General features: G+C 46.0%; 3 protein-coding genes across 5 annotated transcripts; 2 read left to right on the forward strand and 1 right to left on the reverse strand.

Moving 5' to 3' along the window:
• The first annotated feature begins 229 nt into the window (after positions 1-229).
• Positions 230-2,075, forward strand: LOC117852345 (LRR receptor kinase SERL2). 2 transcript variants are annotated; one of them, XM_072293128.1, is made up of 7 exons: positions 230-402; positions 550-682; positions 793-864; positions 956-1,099; positions 1,179-1,262; positions 1,369-1,559; positions 1,652-2,075. In XM_072293128.1, the coding sequence occupies exons 1-7, from the start codon at positions 300-302 to the stop codon at positions 1,654-1,656; spliced, it is 732 nt and encodes a 243-aa protein (XP_072149229.1). In that variant the 5' UTR covers positions 230-299; the 3' UTR covers positions 1,657-2,075. The 2 variants fall into 2 exon arrangements, with proteins under 2 accessions (XP_072149229.1, XP_034590284.1); XM_034734393.1 differs by having other exon boundaries at positions 1,203-1,262.
• Positions 2,076-2,566: 491 nt separating this feature from the next.
• Positions 2,567-4,438, reverse strand: LOC117852343 (peroxidase 11). The gene is made up of 4 exons (XM_034734389.2): positions 4,138-4,438; positions 3,801-3,992; positions 3,398-3,563; positions 2,567-3,154 (listed from the first exon to the last, which is right to left on the reverse strand). The coding sequence occupies exons 1-4, from the start codon at positions 4,369-4,371 to the stop codon at positions 2,742-2,744; spliced, it is 1,005 nt and encodes a 334-aa protein (XP_034590280.1). The 5' UTR covers positions 4,372-4,438; the 3' UTR covers positions 2,567-2,741.
• A 2,120-nt stretch (positions 4,439-6,558) lies between these two features.
• LOC117852344 (zinc finger protein HD1) lies at positions 6,559-9,433 on the forward strand. Of its 2 annotated transcripts, none has more exons than XM_034734392.2 (2): positions 6,559-7,733; positions 8,928-9,433. In XM_034734392.2, exons 1-2 carry the CDS (start codon positions 6,975-6,977, stop codon positions 9,285-9,287), a joined length of 1,119 nt encoding a protein of 372 aa, XP_034590283.1. In that variant the 5' UTR covers positions 6,559-6,974; the 3' UTR covers positions 9,288-9,433. The 2 variants fall into 2 exon arrangements, with proteins under 2 accessions (XP_034590283.1, XP_034590282.1); XM_034734391.2 differs by having other exon boundaries at positions 6,561-7,766.
• Positions 9,434-15,494: the final 6,061 nt, after the last annotated feature.

The following is a 15,494-nucleotide window of genomic DNA, read 5'->3' on the forward strand; positions in this document are numbered from 1 at the left end:
TATGAAAATTTTAGTGATTTATATTTTTTCTAGCGCGTCTCGTGGCGATTTTGATGGGAGACTTAGAAAAAGATTATACGATTAGTAATGTAATAGTAAGATAAAAAATCAAATAATAAATAATAAGATTATGGCTGTTTTTGACTACCTAAAAGGCAAAAGTTCAAGAAAAAAACGAAAGCTGTGCTGGCCGCAAACAAATACGCCTTCCCCATAGTTGTTTACACAAAAGGAGGAAGCGGCCCCGGTCGAGGACCCTTGGCACGCTGTGGACTCGGGCGCTCGGCTGCCTTCGGCAAATGGCGGTGTCTTCTCCCTCCACACTGATGTTCCTGGTCCTCATCTCTTCCTCCTCAAGCGCCCTCCTTGTTGCCCCCGCTGGTCCGAATCCGAACTATGAAGGTCCGTCCTCCACTCCTCCTTCGTTGAGTCTTAGTCTCCGTCGGTCTCTCGGATGACTCGTGTTGTTCAAGTAGCGTCTGTCCCTGTTTTGTTTTCTCGCTGTTGCATCGTTGGTGCGTGCTGATTTCTGTAATGTTGGCAATGCAGTGGTATATCTGATGACGATCAAGAACCTCCTCGAGGACCCCCAGGGCGTGCTCAAGAACTGGGACATGATGTCTGTGGATCCCTGCGACTGGAACTTGGTCACCTGCTCGCCAGAGAACCTTGTCACTCGACTGTAAGCAAGCCGCCTTCCGCCGCTTCCTTCCTCCCAGCTCCATATCAATTTCACCGATGGAGTTTTAGATCCCCCATGGTTGCCCCCGTGCTTCTGTGAACTTTCTGCAGGGAAGCTCCAGGCCGGAATCTCTCGGGCCGCCTCTCCCCGACCATAGAGAACTTGACCAATCTTGAGTTACTGTGAGTGCTGTGTTCTTCTTGTGGAAATTATAGATGGCAGCCTTTATCCCTTTCTGACAATGATCGCTTTTAACCGTTTCTGCTGTTGCAGCCTGCTGCAGAACAACAACATAACTGGGCCAATCCCAGCAGAGGTTGGCAAGCTTGCCCAGCTCAAGAAACTCGATATCTCCAGCAACCACTTCTATGGTGAAATCCCCTCCTCCGTGGCCCACCTTAAAAGCCTCCAGTACTTGTGAGTGAACGGTGTAGGATCTGCCAACTTCTATATATCGATCCATGTCTGGGTAGCTGAAGTTTGGTCTAATTTGTAGCCACTGTGCACTCTTGTCTTCCAGAGATTTATCCTATAATAACTTGAGCGGTCCGGTACCGAGATTGCTTGCAGGAACACTCAAGTAAGGCTGTAATTCCTTCTTTGTGATTGTCAGCTTGGAACATGGCACATTGGTACTAGTAGAAAGTTTTAAATTTAAGGTTTTCATGATCATGGTCTTCTTGCAGTGTAATCGGTAATCCTCTCATCCTCGGTGCGAATACGGGGCAAGACTGTTCCAGGACTGCACCGGTGCCATTGTCCTCCAACCAGAAGATCTCACAGGCCAGTCTACCGACTGCTAAAGCTAAAAGTCACAAGTTTGCAGTTGCACTTGGTTCCGCGATCGCTTGCGTCATCTTCCTCTCCTTTCCTATATGTGTGAAACTTATCAGCTTTCCTTTTTTTTTTTGAAGAGAACTAACCAAAGGTTTAGGATTTAAGGTTATTCTGCTGTCGATTTTCTTGCAGCATAGCTGGGAATAATCCTCTGATCTGCGCTGCGAGTAAGGAGAAGGATTGGATTGTAACAGCCAGGACCGTAATGAGAAGAAGCTAGTGGTTGGGGAACAGCACGAGAGAGTTGATTCTCTCATCCAAGAACAGCATGAGAAGAAGCGACATAAGCGACATGAATAATTGCTTGGCCAGCCTTGGTGTCTTGTGGCCAGGCTAGTACTGTATTTTGCAAGCCCATCTCTTCGTCTAATGGATAGGCAGTGCCTCTGCCATCTTGTAGAAAACGTTCTGCGGCTGCATCTTTTTTTTTTCCGCCTTGATTACAATAGGTTGTATGCAATCTATCTTTAGCAACCAGGATGACATCTGTTTGCTCTACTCCTGTAATGAACCCAATTTCCCTAGAGCAATGCAGGTTTCCATATTTTCCTGACCATATTATGCCTGGAAGAATGACAGGTACCGAGTGTGAGGCGGCTCGGAGTTGGATTCTCTCCTTTGCTCTCTTTGGACAAAGATTTGATACGACAAGGAGCATATGATTCTTGTCTCTACAAATATTCAATTTATCCCGGCCTGGTTACTTTTAGCAGCAGCAGAAGCAATTGCTATACAGCATGATGACTGGGAATCCTGCAGTAGATAACAGACCGCATTTAACTATACAAGTATCTTGCATAAACCTTTTTCCTCCCGAGAGCCAAGGAGAGCTGTGTCATTGCGTTAAGGATATCTTGCACTGCTGTCTTCATTGATTGGTTTAGTGGTTGAGACAATAAGACCGAACGTGCAAAATCTCGTCTTGAAACTCTATTTAAGGATTTTGCTTGGCTTGTAGGCTGTATTTTTCAGAGTGCAAAAGGTGGTAAAATCTTATCAGAATCCGCTGGTGACGTGCACGCGAAAAGGTTACAAACAACCCAGAAATACAAGACCAAGATGTGTATCTTCGTAGTTCAAGTGGCAAAACATGTTTTACAGAGTGACAACAACATATGTGCTACAGTATAATAGCCTCAGCAGAGTTTTCTTATTTTCCAAACCACCACCAACCATCAAAAGAACAGGTGCAGGCAACGAGTTTCTTCAACTTTTCACCAGCCTATGTGTTGACAAATCTGCAGTTCTTCCTGACCTCGCCGCCGGCAGGGTTGGTGATGTTGCCCATCTTCACCATGGAGTCGGAGAACTGCTTGAAGAATGCAGCGGGGTCAGCCCAGTACTTGTTCACGGTGTCAGCCGTCGAGTAGCCGGCGATGCTGGACCACATCTCCTGGTCGGAGTTGAGGAGGCCTTCGCCCTTGATGAGCGTCTCGTAGTAGGCATTGTCAAAGATTGCGGAGGTGTGACTGTCCATGGCGCTGATGTTGTCGTCACCGCTGTCCCGGGGGCAGACCTCTTTCAGCTTGCTGAGGTATGTCTCGGATGACGGATTGTACTTGGACGTCATCTCAAAGTCGCCATAGATTCTGTCTCGGAAATTCTCGCACCTGGCAAATCCGATCGTGTGGGAGCCTTAAAATGCACGTGATACACATTTAGTCAGGTGTATAGGAAATTAGTCAAATATAATCTGCACAATAATAAAAATATGCTTGTATGTGACTGTATTCGATATATAACTGTAATGTTTACGAGTTAATCATTTCCTGAATTTTTTTTTCATTTCTCGTAGCACCTCATCGCCAGGGTTTGTTGATCTTAATTTAAGTTGTGATTATGATTTTAAACTGCAGCCTCTAAAAGAGAAGAACATACCAACAAGGGCCACCATGTCGGTGGCATCAAGGCCTTTCTGCCAGAACTTGGCGATGAGGGTGACAAGGCCCTGCTGAGCCGTGGGGATGTCACTGTTTGCTAGGTCCAGGCTTGCCTTCTTGGAGTCCAATCTTCCTACTGGGACGTCCCAGTAAGGCCCACCTACCTGCAACCATTGTTTTCATCTCTGTAGCATGGATAGTATATACTGACTTTTATTTCAAAGTTCTTTTTGCTCGAATAACAAGCCTAATTATGAAACTTTCAGAGTGTATCCACATTTGAAATTGTTTCAATCTAAAATAAAGTTAATGCATGATATAATACTAATTTTTAGGGACTAGTTATTTCGCAGATGCAAGTCATAGAGTTGGAAACTGAAAATAGATGTGGTTTGATTTACCAGCACAACCGCGTCCCTAGCTGCAATGGCGAGCAAGTCCGCGCAAGAAACAGTTCCAGGGCACTCAGCTTCCAGCTTCTCCTTGATCTTGTCGACCAGCTCAAATCCTTTCAGCGAATTGACGTTCTGGTCTGCCTGCTTCTCCCCGATCATGGTCGCGGTGTCATCAAGCAGCACTGATCCATCACATCCCTGCAAGAACCGTTCAGAATTCAGATGTTCAGCAAGCCACCTTTGTCAGAGTGCTGCATTGGCTGATACCAATTCCAGCTCCTGCTGTGCATGGTAAACAAAGAGGTTGATCAGTGTCTGGAGTAAATAAGAACAGAGTACTGACCTGCACGAAGCAGTCATGGAAATGTAGGCGTAGCATCAGGGCAGCATTGCGGGTATCTGCACGCACTGCGCACTCCATCTCCGTACGGACGACGTGCTCCACATTCGGGCATGTCTTGGAGTAGTACTCCAGGCTCAGCTTTGAAGGGTCTTGAGCCACTAGCAGCGGCACAGCAAGGAGAAGGCAGGCCATGGAGAGGGCAAACGCCCTGAAGCACAGCGCGCCTGTGGCCATCCCGAATTCTGACCAAGTTCTGCTTGTTCCTCTGCAGCTGATGAATAACTGTGACAAGTTTCTGGGCCTGCATGGGCTTTATAACAAAGTGAGACAACACTACGTGGTGCACTGAGAAAAGGGTCAAGAGGGAGATGAACCAACTCTGATGTGGTTGGTGGAGTAAGCAAGCAGAAAGGACCTGTATTAAGGCAAAATAAATGGGTCAAACCCTGCATTAGTGTTTGGTGGCTATGGGTTCACCAATCTTGGAAAATCATCAGTGCATCTCAGTTGCATCAAACTATTCTTCTTGCGTGCATGCCTGTTTCTTTTTTAAAAAATAAAAATCATTTGGATGTTTCCAGGTGTTGACTGTGGCAAAATTAAAAATAAATAAAATCCAGAACAGCAGGTGCCAGCATGCATGCCAGAGAGATTGTAGCTCAAGTACCTTGATTTGTGTTACTGGAAGGCCTCATGTTCCCGTGTTAGATCAGCTTCCTGTGAATAAAAATAAGTAGTTGAGCTAGACTGTTGTGTTAAACACTTAAACTCCATGTATCCATCAGACTAAAGAAACAAGGACAGGTCTCCCTTCAGAACAGGCCGAAACCTATTAACAATTATGAAAGATAAGTATGCCGAGTATGAAAGCCAAAAATAGCATCTCAGAACACCCCTTACCCCATGAATTTACTTTAGTAGTCACCATCTGCAAGTATTCCTGAGTTGCGGGACCCACTCTGCAGTTGCTTAGTTACCTGTCACCACCTCTACGGAACTGCTGTGCATACACGCACTCATGCAATGGAATAAAGATGGTTTTGACAAGAGGAAAAATTGTGCTTTTTGGTGGAACAAATAGAACTAGCACCAGTAGGGAAGAATATTGATTCACAATATAAGGTGCTATGCCTTTCAAAAAAAAGAAAAAGAAAAAGAAAACTTGAGTGGTGTAGTTTTTTGTGCTGCTAGGTAAGAATAGTCACTAGGATGAAAATTCTATGGAAAGGTTTGGTTAAACATTTAAATACCTATCAACCAAAGGGATAAATGCAAATAAAGCAATTTCATATACCATCATAAGTTAAGCTACAACAAATTTACACTTGTAAGATCAAAGGGAAAAAAAAGATAAAAATAGCAATACTGATAGAAATCAAAAAGTTTAATTAGTCTAAACTATAGTTAAGGTACAAATTAACTTGACAAAAATGCAAGAAAATTCTTTTTTTTAAAAAAAAGCAAGAAACTCAATTTATCAACACAAGATATATTTTAGCTATTAGTTGGATATTGACAATACCTATAATCAAGTACCTCTCCAGTTCAAGAAAATACTGTATGACAACTCGCTTAGAGCAGGAGATGAAGTCAGATCAAAGGAAAAATCATGGAGACAAGTTTAACCTTGCAACAGGGTTAACCAGTAGTAACACAGAACTTGGTCTAGAAAAAAGAGGAACACAACGCACGAAACTTCAAGGCAAAGACACAGGATAGCTCCCCGAGCAAAAAAAGAAGAGTTATAGACTCATGGATTCATCGAATGAGCCAGCCGAAAAAACATATCCATTGTCCGGCGGCAAATAAATATCCTGGCAGCTGAAATAAGTGAGGCCATCCTTAGCAACTTGACTTCCCCGCTACACATCACGTTAGATATTTGCAGATCAGAAGGGCGGCAAAAAAACTATCTAGTGACCTGGCAGGGCACTTTGGGGCTTTTCCTGTGTATCTCCACTTGCTACCTCACATTCGAGGTTCCAAAAAGCGGAACGGCTAAGGGGAGTGGCAACCCCTGGCACAAAACTCTCACGCTTTGGAATCCAAAAGAACCCGCCCTCCCTTTCCCTTTTGATAAAGAAGGGCAGCATCTTCCACGCGACCACGCCCTCCCTTCGTGTGCTTTATACCACAGCGGCTTCCAATTCTCTACCTTTAGATTAAGCCTAGTCCAAGGAATGTAAGCTGCAAGCGTCGGTGCCAATCATAGAACATACCAGATAATTCCCTTGATCCATGGAGTAGACCAGCTCCTGGGATTTGCCTCAGCAACTGTCCAGCTCCCCTGCTTGACGAACGAAAAAGTGCAGCATGAAGGGACAGATCAAGGCTACACCATAAGAGGCAATAACATTGCAAATATGCAGAATGCTTTCGCTTAAAAGTCGCAGCAAACTTCTCAAGAGGATTTACCTGGAAGTATACTCTGTCTAATTCCCCAGGCTTGCCCAAGTGAATCAAATCTCTATCCGAAAACGACCTATTGTCCGGACAAAACAGCGAGGCAGCAACATCCAAAGCCAACCACAAGATAGGCACACAGCGGCGTTCAGCCCCGAGATGATGCCAAGTGTCACTCCCAGGATTTTCCTGATACCCTGCTATTAGTACTCTACACTGAACTTCTGGCATTGGTGACTTCCCCAACCCACTCACAATCACTGCAAGAAGACGTAGGAGCCATGAGAGGCAGAGGAACAGGAGAAGACATATACACACCAAATGTACGGTAGTAGAGCAGTATACTACCTACATGATCGATCCTACTACTTGCTTGCACTAAGGCTCCTAAATTGCCAACGTGGTGCAAGTGCCAAGCTAAGATCTCTCCTTTCATGAATTATAATTTTGGCGGCAGCGTTCTGGAGGAGGAGGTTGGAGGTGGTGAAGGGAGTCGGCCATGGGCCAGGCCGTGCGATGGGTGCCGCGCGGCGCCGAGCGTGGTGTACTGCCGCGCCGACGCTGCATACCTCTGCGCGTCCTGCGACACGCGGGTGCACGCTGCTAACCGCGTGGCCTCGCGCCATGAGCGTGTGCGCGTCTGCGAGGCATGCGAGTGTGCCCCCGCCGTGCTGGCGTGCTGTGCCGACGCGGCAGCGCTGTGCGCCCCCTGCGACGCAAAGGTGCACTCTGCAAACCCACTCGCCGGGAGGCACCAACGCGTGCCCGTGGTGCCACTCCCCGTTGCAGCCATTCCGGCTGCTTCTGTGCTTGCTGAGGCAGCAGCCACCACCATGGCCATCGGCGACAAGGAAGAGGAGGTGGACTCTTGGCTGCTGCTCAGCAAGGATCCTGACAACAACAATTGCAGTAGCAACAACATCAGCAACAGCAACAACAACAACAACAACATGTACTTTGCAGAAGTGGATGAGTTCTTTGATCTTGTCGGCTACAATTCATACTGCGACAACCACATCAACAACGACCCAGAGCAGTACCGAAGGCAAGAACAGCAGCTGATGCAAAAAGAATTTGGAGATAAGGAGGCAGGCGAGTGCGTGGTACCTTCACAAGTTGTGATGGCAAACGAGCAGCAGCAGAGTGGCTATGGAGTTGTAGGGTCAGAGCAGGCTGCCTCCATGACTGCCGGGGTCAGTGCTTACACCGATTCCATCAGCAACAGCGTGAGTTCATCTATTACTATGCTGTTGCATGTCATGCGTTTGTTCTAGAATGGATCCTAAAAGTTTGGGTTAGCGTGTTACAATGATCCAGCAAAAAGGGTAGTATCAATTGATCTCAACACAAAACGTAGGGTTTTTTGGTGAAAGGAAAGTCTTAGTTCTCTCATGTTTTTGTCACTTCCTTCCACTTGTTTCATTTTATAGTTTCTACTATTTTCTAATTCCAGGCAGACAACTCTTAGGCTGAAGATAAGGGAAGTAGCAAAAATGTGCTTATCTTATAGTACAACTCTACTACTCTAAAAGCCTCGTCATAAGAGAAAGATCCCTATGAAAACTTATTTATGGGTTCCTGAACTTTCAAACATAGACCACTGTCAGATTTAGTGACCGGCAGTCCACCTAGGGGGTACCCAGATGATTGATTTGTAGACAGAGAGGATCGCAAGACCATGAACTTGATGGTAACGCAAGGCACGAGACACATGAATTTATATAGGTTCGGGCCGCTAGTGTAGCGTAATACCCTATGTCTTGTTTTGGGGGATTGTATTGCACTCTGCGCTCGGGTGTTGGTTGTTGTGTTGAGGGATTGGCCGTCCTCCTAGGGATACCCCTACCTCCCCTTATATACTCCGAGAGGTAGGGTTACATGGCAGGACCTAGTCGATTACTATATATGAGATCTAGTCGGATTACAACTACTTGTAGAGAGCCCTAGATTCTACCTTCTTCAAGAAGTTGGGCCGGCCCATTAGTGGTTGGCTGTCCATGAGAGTACCCAGGTATCCATAACTGTCAACCACTCATGTTATCTCTAAGCAAATTCTAAAAATTGATCACTGATGGAGACCTCGTTTCATATACAAACAACTGGAAAGCTGTTTTTCGTCACTTTATATGCACATCAATCAATACACCAAAGAAATGGGCAGGGACCCAACTAGCTATTGGATAACAGTAAGTAGTCCAATTCTGTCGCTACCAAAGTTACACTTCATTTTATCTTTTACTTTGCAACAGTAAAGATCTTAAATTTTTCCATGTGTAGAATTAATGCCCTCAAATTAAACCCGTCTACATATCATTGCAGGGTCTATGACACCTGCAATCCCCTTATGATTCGCATATTTCAGTGACCATTTGCCGATTCCATCTCAGATATCTTTCTCATCAATGGAGGTGGGTATAGTACCAGACAACATGATCACAGACATGACAAACGCCAACATCCTGACAACTGCTGGAGCCATCAGTCTCTTCTCAGGTCCTTCACTTCAGATTCCAATTCACTTCAGCTCTATGGACAGAGAGGCCAGGGTCTTAAGGTACAAGGAGAAGAAAAAGAATAGGAAGTTTGAGAAGACCATACGTTATGCAACAAGGAAGACATATGCAGAAGCACGACCAAGGATCAAGGGCCGCTTCGCCAAAAGATCTGATATGGAAATAGAAGTGGACCAGATGTTCGCAACTGCAGCTCTGTCTGATGGTAGCTATGGTACTGTCCCATGGTTTTGAAGGAACTTGGTGAGACATTATCTCATAGGCATATGTATTTGTATTGACCATATTGATATGGTCCAGTGCAACTAGTTCTAGGAAATCGATACTATGAATAATATTGTGCTGTTTAAAACATATCAATCAAGTACTTTGACTCCTAAGTTTTGGTTTGTAATTTCAGCTAGCAGATATATGTTGTTAAATACTTGCTCAATCACATTAACATTTTGAAGTGATCAGAAGCAGCATAACAAGATGGAACTGGGAATTGTGTGCAGATAACTATGTGGTGCCACAGATTAGCAACAATAAATAGCAGTAATGCTATGGAACAGAAACATGACTTTGTGGTTGAAAATACCTTTGCATGTTGTTTAAGTATACACAGCTGTTTTCTGCTAATGAACGCATGTTCAACGAAATTCACATTGCTTGATGATTGATGATCATTGTATCCAACTTAGGTTTCTGTACAGGTGAGGTGGTGTGTTCTCACAGCTTCAAAAAATAATTCATTATGGATGAACAAAAGGAAACCATTCACAGAGAGCGTTTTAGCTGTGCGCATCACATCTTCCCAGTATGGCCTAAGTCCTCAACGTACCACAAGATTTCAGTGATCAGTAAGGAAGCTGAGCCTAGCTCATTTGGTTGAGGATGTGGATGTACGCTTAGACCACCCAGGTTCAAGTCCTCATCGAGGTGAATTTGGGTGCCGATTTTCTTCATAATATAGAGCCACGCAGTTCCTCCTCTCCTAGGCCGGTCTAGTTTAGTGATTAGTAACTCAAGCAGAAGTTGTAGGCGCTATTTACACTATCTGATGTATGCAACATTGACGTTGAGTTAAAAGTACCTAAACCATAAAACGATACAAAAGCATCCTCACACTATTTCCAAAATGAAACAAGAATATAGCATAAAGCACTTTCTCATTCTCAGTGCATTCATCTTTCCTTTCGCTAGCAACTAGTGCATGAATCTTAGTGCCTTTATTTCATGAGTACTATGGATGGAACCTCCACCAAATATCTGAGGCATCCCAGGGTATTGATCACCTATACAGCTTATCATCCTTGGTTAAACTAAATGTTTAGGACTGCAAAGCTAGGCCACTAACAAATCAGCTAAATCACCATCCATTCAGATTATCCAGGGCATTTGGTGTCTGACATTGCACTACGATAAGAGGCAAATCAGATGTAAACCTTTCAAAAATAGTAATCAAAGAAAATGGCAATATAAAATGTGACGGCTTTGTTCTTGACTATAAAGTGCACGGGAGATGCGTCAGCCTGTTCGCTTCAGCTTATCAGCCACCGAACAGTATTTTTCTCTCACAACAAATCAGCCGTTTCAGCTTTTCAGCCGGCTTATAAGTCCAGCCGAACACTCCCACGGTTTCATGACCTGACTGAAATTGACCAAATACGTCAAGGAAGAATGAATTGGGGAATATATTTTTCTTGACCAAATACGTTTTCATGATTCTAAGAAAAAGAGGCATGGACCCAGCCCAACTTTTTAAAGAAAACGAACACTGCAATACTTCTCTTTAAGCTCACTTTGTTGGGTACGGGCCATTGTGCCTGGACTATTGATACTTTCCCAAACTAAACCCAACCCAAATTCTCTGAGATCCAAATACCGACAGAATTATTTCAGTTGTCAAATATTGTTACATACATCACATACAAAAGATTAAGATTCCCATTAATTGCATAATTTAGTGGAAACCTAGAAACAGATAGGTGCAAAATCCCAACTCTTTTTTTTTGTCAGGTGAATCCTCCTAGCATAACAAAACACGCAATCCAGGGCGTCGCGTACCTTGCCGATGAGGGCCTAGGGGAAGCGGAGCGCCGGGGGGGGGGGGGGGGGGGGGGGGGGGGCGGGGGGGCGGGGCGGCGGCGGTGGAGGAGGCGGAGCGCGCGGGCCCGGGGGGCGGGCGGCGGCTGGCTGCGAATCAATGCAAACCACCGCCGGCGCCACAGTAACGCCTCCCATACGCCCCCCCGCAATTCCCGTTGCTCTCTGCGGATGCCGGGACCGAGCCGCGATCCCGTTGCGTCGCCCTCGCCGCGCCGCCGCGGCATTCGTACAGCGCAGCGCGGTGCGGCTTGCCGCCGAAAGCCAAATGGCCATGGTTTGCTAAACCTGAAAGTACGGCCCCAGTCGACCTATTGAAGGAAGGAAACAAAATGCTTGGGCCAACCATGTTGGGCCTGATGCTGGTGGTCTCCATCCTAGTCTGGCCTTCGTCCGAGCCCAAATCCATGCAGTTGAAGGTTAGAGGCCTGCACGCAGATTTACTTCTACTTATCTCTCCTTTATTATTATATTTATTTATTTATTGTTAATATCTACTTACTCTAAAAAAATAAAAGGAGACTTTTTATGGTCGGTCGTATTACCCCACCCGTGGTCATCCCTCGTACGCTTTCCAACCCTCAGATCAGCGTCCGACTCTCTGCGTCATCCGCTCGACCCCGCCGTCCCACCTCCTCTATTTTTTTCCTACCCGCGCCACCCCTCGCCCCCTTTTTTTCCTAATCCCCTCCCCTACCCGCCCCTCGTGGGCTCTGTGCGGCAGCGGCGCCCGAGCTTTGATGCCAGCGACCCTCTTCCCACTCCAATGGTACCCTTCTACACGAGCATCCACAATCCTCTTCTTCCTCCTCCGGACCCACTCCTCCCTAGCTGACGCAAGCATAAGGCTCCGACGCCATGACTGGTGGCTGTTGGCTCCTCGCCCAGGCTTCATCTCCAGCGCAGGACGGCCCCTCTACACGAGCATCCACGGTCCTCTTCTTTCCCCTTCGGACTCGCTCCTCCCTGACCGGCGCAAGCTGAAGACTCTGGCAGACTGGTGGTCGCCGGCTCCTCGCCCGGGCTTCGTCGCCGATGCGGGACAGCCCTGCGGCCCCGCTCCTCCCCCGGGCGCCAGCAGCTGGAACCGACGGATCAGGCAGCCCCTCAGGCGGTACCCCTGATCAGCAGGAATAGTGGTGCCCCTCATCTGCGGAACGACGGCGCCCCTCGTATGTAGGCATATAGGCCGGATATCCAGCCCAAGTACCTCAAACTTCCTCTTCTTCCTTCCTCTAATCTCCCAAATCTCAGGATGTTGATTATTAAACAAAATCTGTTGTTTGATCTGGTGGATTGATTGATGTGAATGCTTGCTCTCTGTTTTGCAGTGTGACCTGTTGTGTTCGTGCTGCGGCGCAATGTGCAACTCGTACAGCATGAGGTAAGTTGCAGATTTCATTATTATTCTATACTCGTGTGATGAATTTGCTGGAGGTGTCGATTAATGGTTTGAAGCAATTTGGTGCCACATAATACAACATGTGCTTCTTAATATGCCTGGGCTTGCGTTCTTCACGACGTACGCACTTCTGGTGCTGTTCTGGGTAGAGATTTATTATCAGGTATACTTGAGCGGACTTGCCCCTCTTAATTTTCTGTATCGTTTCATCAATGCTTTTTGCGCCTCTTAATTTGTGCTGTTGTTCCCTAGGCACGAGCAATGTCGACTGATGGACTTAGGCCAACTTTCTATTGGATCAATGGTGTGGTATATGCAATTTAGGTGACATACCGTACATGACTTGTATTGGACTCATAATTTAGGTTGGACTATGAGAATGATACATGATGTGATGATTTTGTGCAAGATGGCAATGTGCAATTTATAGTGATATAACTCTGGACATTGAAAGTAACAATTCATGGCATCTTGGCATTCATGAAGTGTGGTTGTTTTTCTTCTCATATATACATTGAGAATTTACCCAATTCATTATTGGTAGAACCCTGTTAAGATCCTCATAAAACTATGGTTTGTGATATCTTTTATTTCTTTACCGGTAGGGGCTGACTTGAATACCACACCTAAAGCTGCAGCAGACTTTGTTGACTTCTTAATCTTCTCAGCTGATGGCATGCTATATGCTGAAATGTATCGCTATTTGCAGCTCTCGGGTTTCTTCTCTATTGGGGGAAGGTAACATTTTATCTGGATGCTCAATGCCATAAAAAATAAGTGTATTTGTTGGGTCTCGAACTCTTGCGAGGTCAAGGCACAATCGGTTTCGAATAAATAAAGTACTTAGCCTCGATCAATTTCTCTCCGATGGCTGCCTCTCAACTCGAATAATGAATGTCCCTCTACAATGGGGCAGGGTTCCCCTTTTATAGTGCTCAGAAGGTATTTTTACATTACATCTTTACCCTTACACAACAACTGTTGAGATATGCCCTAGAGGCAAATCATAGAGATGATGATATTCCATTGTATCCATGATTTATATTGTATTCCTGGAATATCCTTTAAAGGCTACTTGAATTGATTTGCAATTATGTGGATTGTATGTGAAACTCTTTACTTGTATGGTTATTCTAAAAGTTGTCCATAGTCGGAGTTCACGTGAGAACACACATGAATATTAGACTAGTACATGTATTAGTTGATGACTGTGTTTTACAAGTCATAGACATGGAGATGTCAAACTAATAATGTGAGCACGTGTAGAGACATGTGCTAGGACTGACCCAACACGAGTTACATAGTTCTCTCTTTACACAACATGTACGCTTTGTCCTTAGACCTGAGATTGTCGCATGTAATCAAGATGTGGATCGACTTACTTATGGGCTATTAAACGCTACACCATAACTGGGTAGTTATAAAGGTAGCTTTCGGATTTGTCAAGAAGCATGCTGTGAGGTATGGTCAGTCAAGATGGAATTTCCCCCTCTCTACTTGAGAGAGATATCTCTGGACCCCTCGAGTGATCGGATCTGAAAATGCATGACCATGCTACGTAAGGTTAAGAGTTAACCTAGGAAGGGATTTCGAATCACAGGATCGAGAAAGAGAGGTCGGCTTGGAGCTAGACCAAATATCGTGTGGAGGGAATAGCATGTACGTGATGTTATGATGGTTCGTCTGATATGATCTTCGTGTGCGTATAGGAGTTGGCACGTCTTGCTAGAGGCCGCTGCCAACTATTGGCCGAGTAGGAGTACTCGCGCCATGTCTATACATGTACAAACCTATAAGGCACACACTTAAGGGGTCGAAAGTCCAATCAGGATATGATCCGAATTGGACCAGGTTTAGGAGTACTAATCGGCCTCGGACCTAGAGGCCCGTCAGGAACCCCTATATATTGAGGGGTGGGGCAGCTTAGGGTTTCAATCCCTTTTCGCACGAACAGCAGCCACGCCTCCCACGCCCTCGCCTTGTTGCACTCGCGGACCTAGCAGTTCGGCTTGCGACGCTTCCTCCCCGCACGTGTGGATACCTTGGAGGTGTTGTATCTGCAGCACTTGGAAGAGCCGCCGCACGAGAGCTTGACGAGCCGATGAGGAGCTTGACGAGGCATAGCCTACCTCGTAACCCTTCAAAAACTACATCCTTGGTATATGCTTTACATAAAGGTCGTTAGGGAGTCACATTTTCCCTACCACCCGACAGCGTCGCAATTTGCGCTCTCATATGGCTCCATCAATCATGCTTCCCATGTTGTTCACGTCATCAACGCTCCATGACCTCGCGCCAGAGACTTGCTTAGCTTCGGATTTCTTGGCTAGCTTGGCCTCATCCCCAGAGCCTCCCCGGACTTCGGCTGCGTTCGCCATCCTATCATGTACAAAATGGCCAAACAGCTCGGTACACCCATACTGGAGTATTCGAGATATGGTTATTTGGTTAGCAAACAAACCAAACACATCCTTGGCTTTGGGCCCGACTTTGGGTGCTAGAGTCCTGGTTTCGTTCCTGAAGCCAGGTACCTTACCGTGAAGCCGACCCCTTGCTTAACCTCGAGACTGATTTAGATTTGAGCGACCTCGTGGGTGATAGTTTTCTTGAGCGATCCCCAACATTAGCACCTCATGGGCGAGGTTAGACACCGACGACTGAACCCGTGATTCATGAGCTCTTTGCCCAAAAAACGTCACCCTCGAGCTTTGGTGCGAATCGAGCCAACAGTTACCTTTTGGGGCTGTCGTGTCGTCTTTTGACTGTGCGACCTTTCACATCCGACGTGCGGTTACAGGCATCATTTCATGCCTTTTTACCGTGCCTATAAAAGGAGGGGTGACGGTCATTTTCACTTCATGCGCTCGAAATTATGACATACTAACTGCAACAATTTCACGTTTACTGTCTTTCCTCCTGAAGCCCTGCTCGTTGAGCGCTAACCTCGCCGA

This window comes from Setaria viridis, chromosome 4 (genome assembly GCF_005286985.2).
Source record: "Setaria viridis chromosome 4, Setaria_viridis_v4.0, whole genome shotgun sequence".
In the NCBI taxonomy this organism is placed as follows: domain Eukaryota; kingdom Viridiplantae; phylum Streptophyta; class Magnoliopsida; order Poales; family Poaceae; genus Setaria; species Setaria viridis.

Coding starts and splice junctions, on each gene's coding strand:
- LOC117852345 (XM_072293128.1), top strand. CDS start 300: ATGGCGGTGTCTTCTCCCTCCACACTGATGTTCCTGGTCCTCATCTCT. Junction 403..549: donor TCCGAATCCGAACTATGAAG/GTCCGTCCTCCA, acceptor TTGGCAATGCAG/TGGTATATCTGATGACGATC. Junction 683..792: donor GAGAACCTTGTCACTCGACT/GTAAGCAAGCCG, acceptor AACTTTCTGCAG/GGAAGCTCCAGGCCGGAATC.
- LOC117852343 (XM_034734389.2), bottom strand. CDS start 4,371: ATGGCCACAGGCGCGCTGTGCTTCAGGGCGTTTGCCCTCTCCATGGCC. Junction 3,993..4,137: donor TCCATGACTGCTTCGTGCAG/GTCAGTACTCTG, acceptor CGGTTCTTGCAG/GGATGTGATGGATCAGTGCT. Junction 3,155..3,397: donor CGACATGGTGGCCCTTGTTG/GTATGTTCTTCT, acceptor GTGCATTTTAAG/GCTCCCACACGATCGGATTT.
- LOC117852344 (XM_034734391.2), top strand. CDS start 6,975: ATGAATTATAATTTTGGCGGCAGCGTTCTGGAGGAGGAGGTTGGAGGT. Junction 7,767..8,927: donor CCGATTCCATCAGCAACAGC/GTGAGTTCATCT, acceptor ATTCCATCTCAG/ATATCTTTCTCATCAATGGA.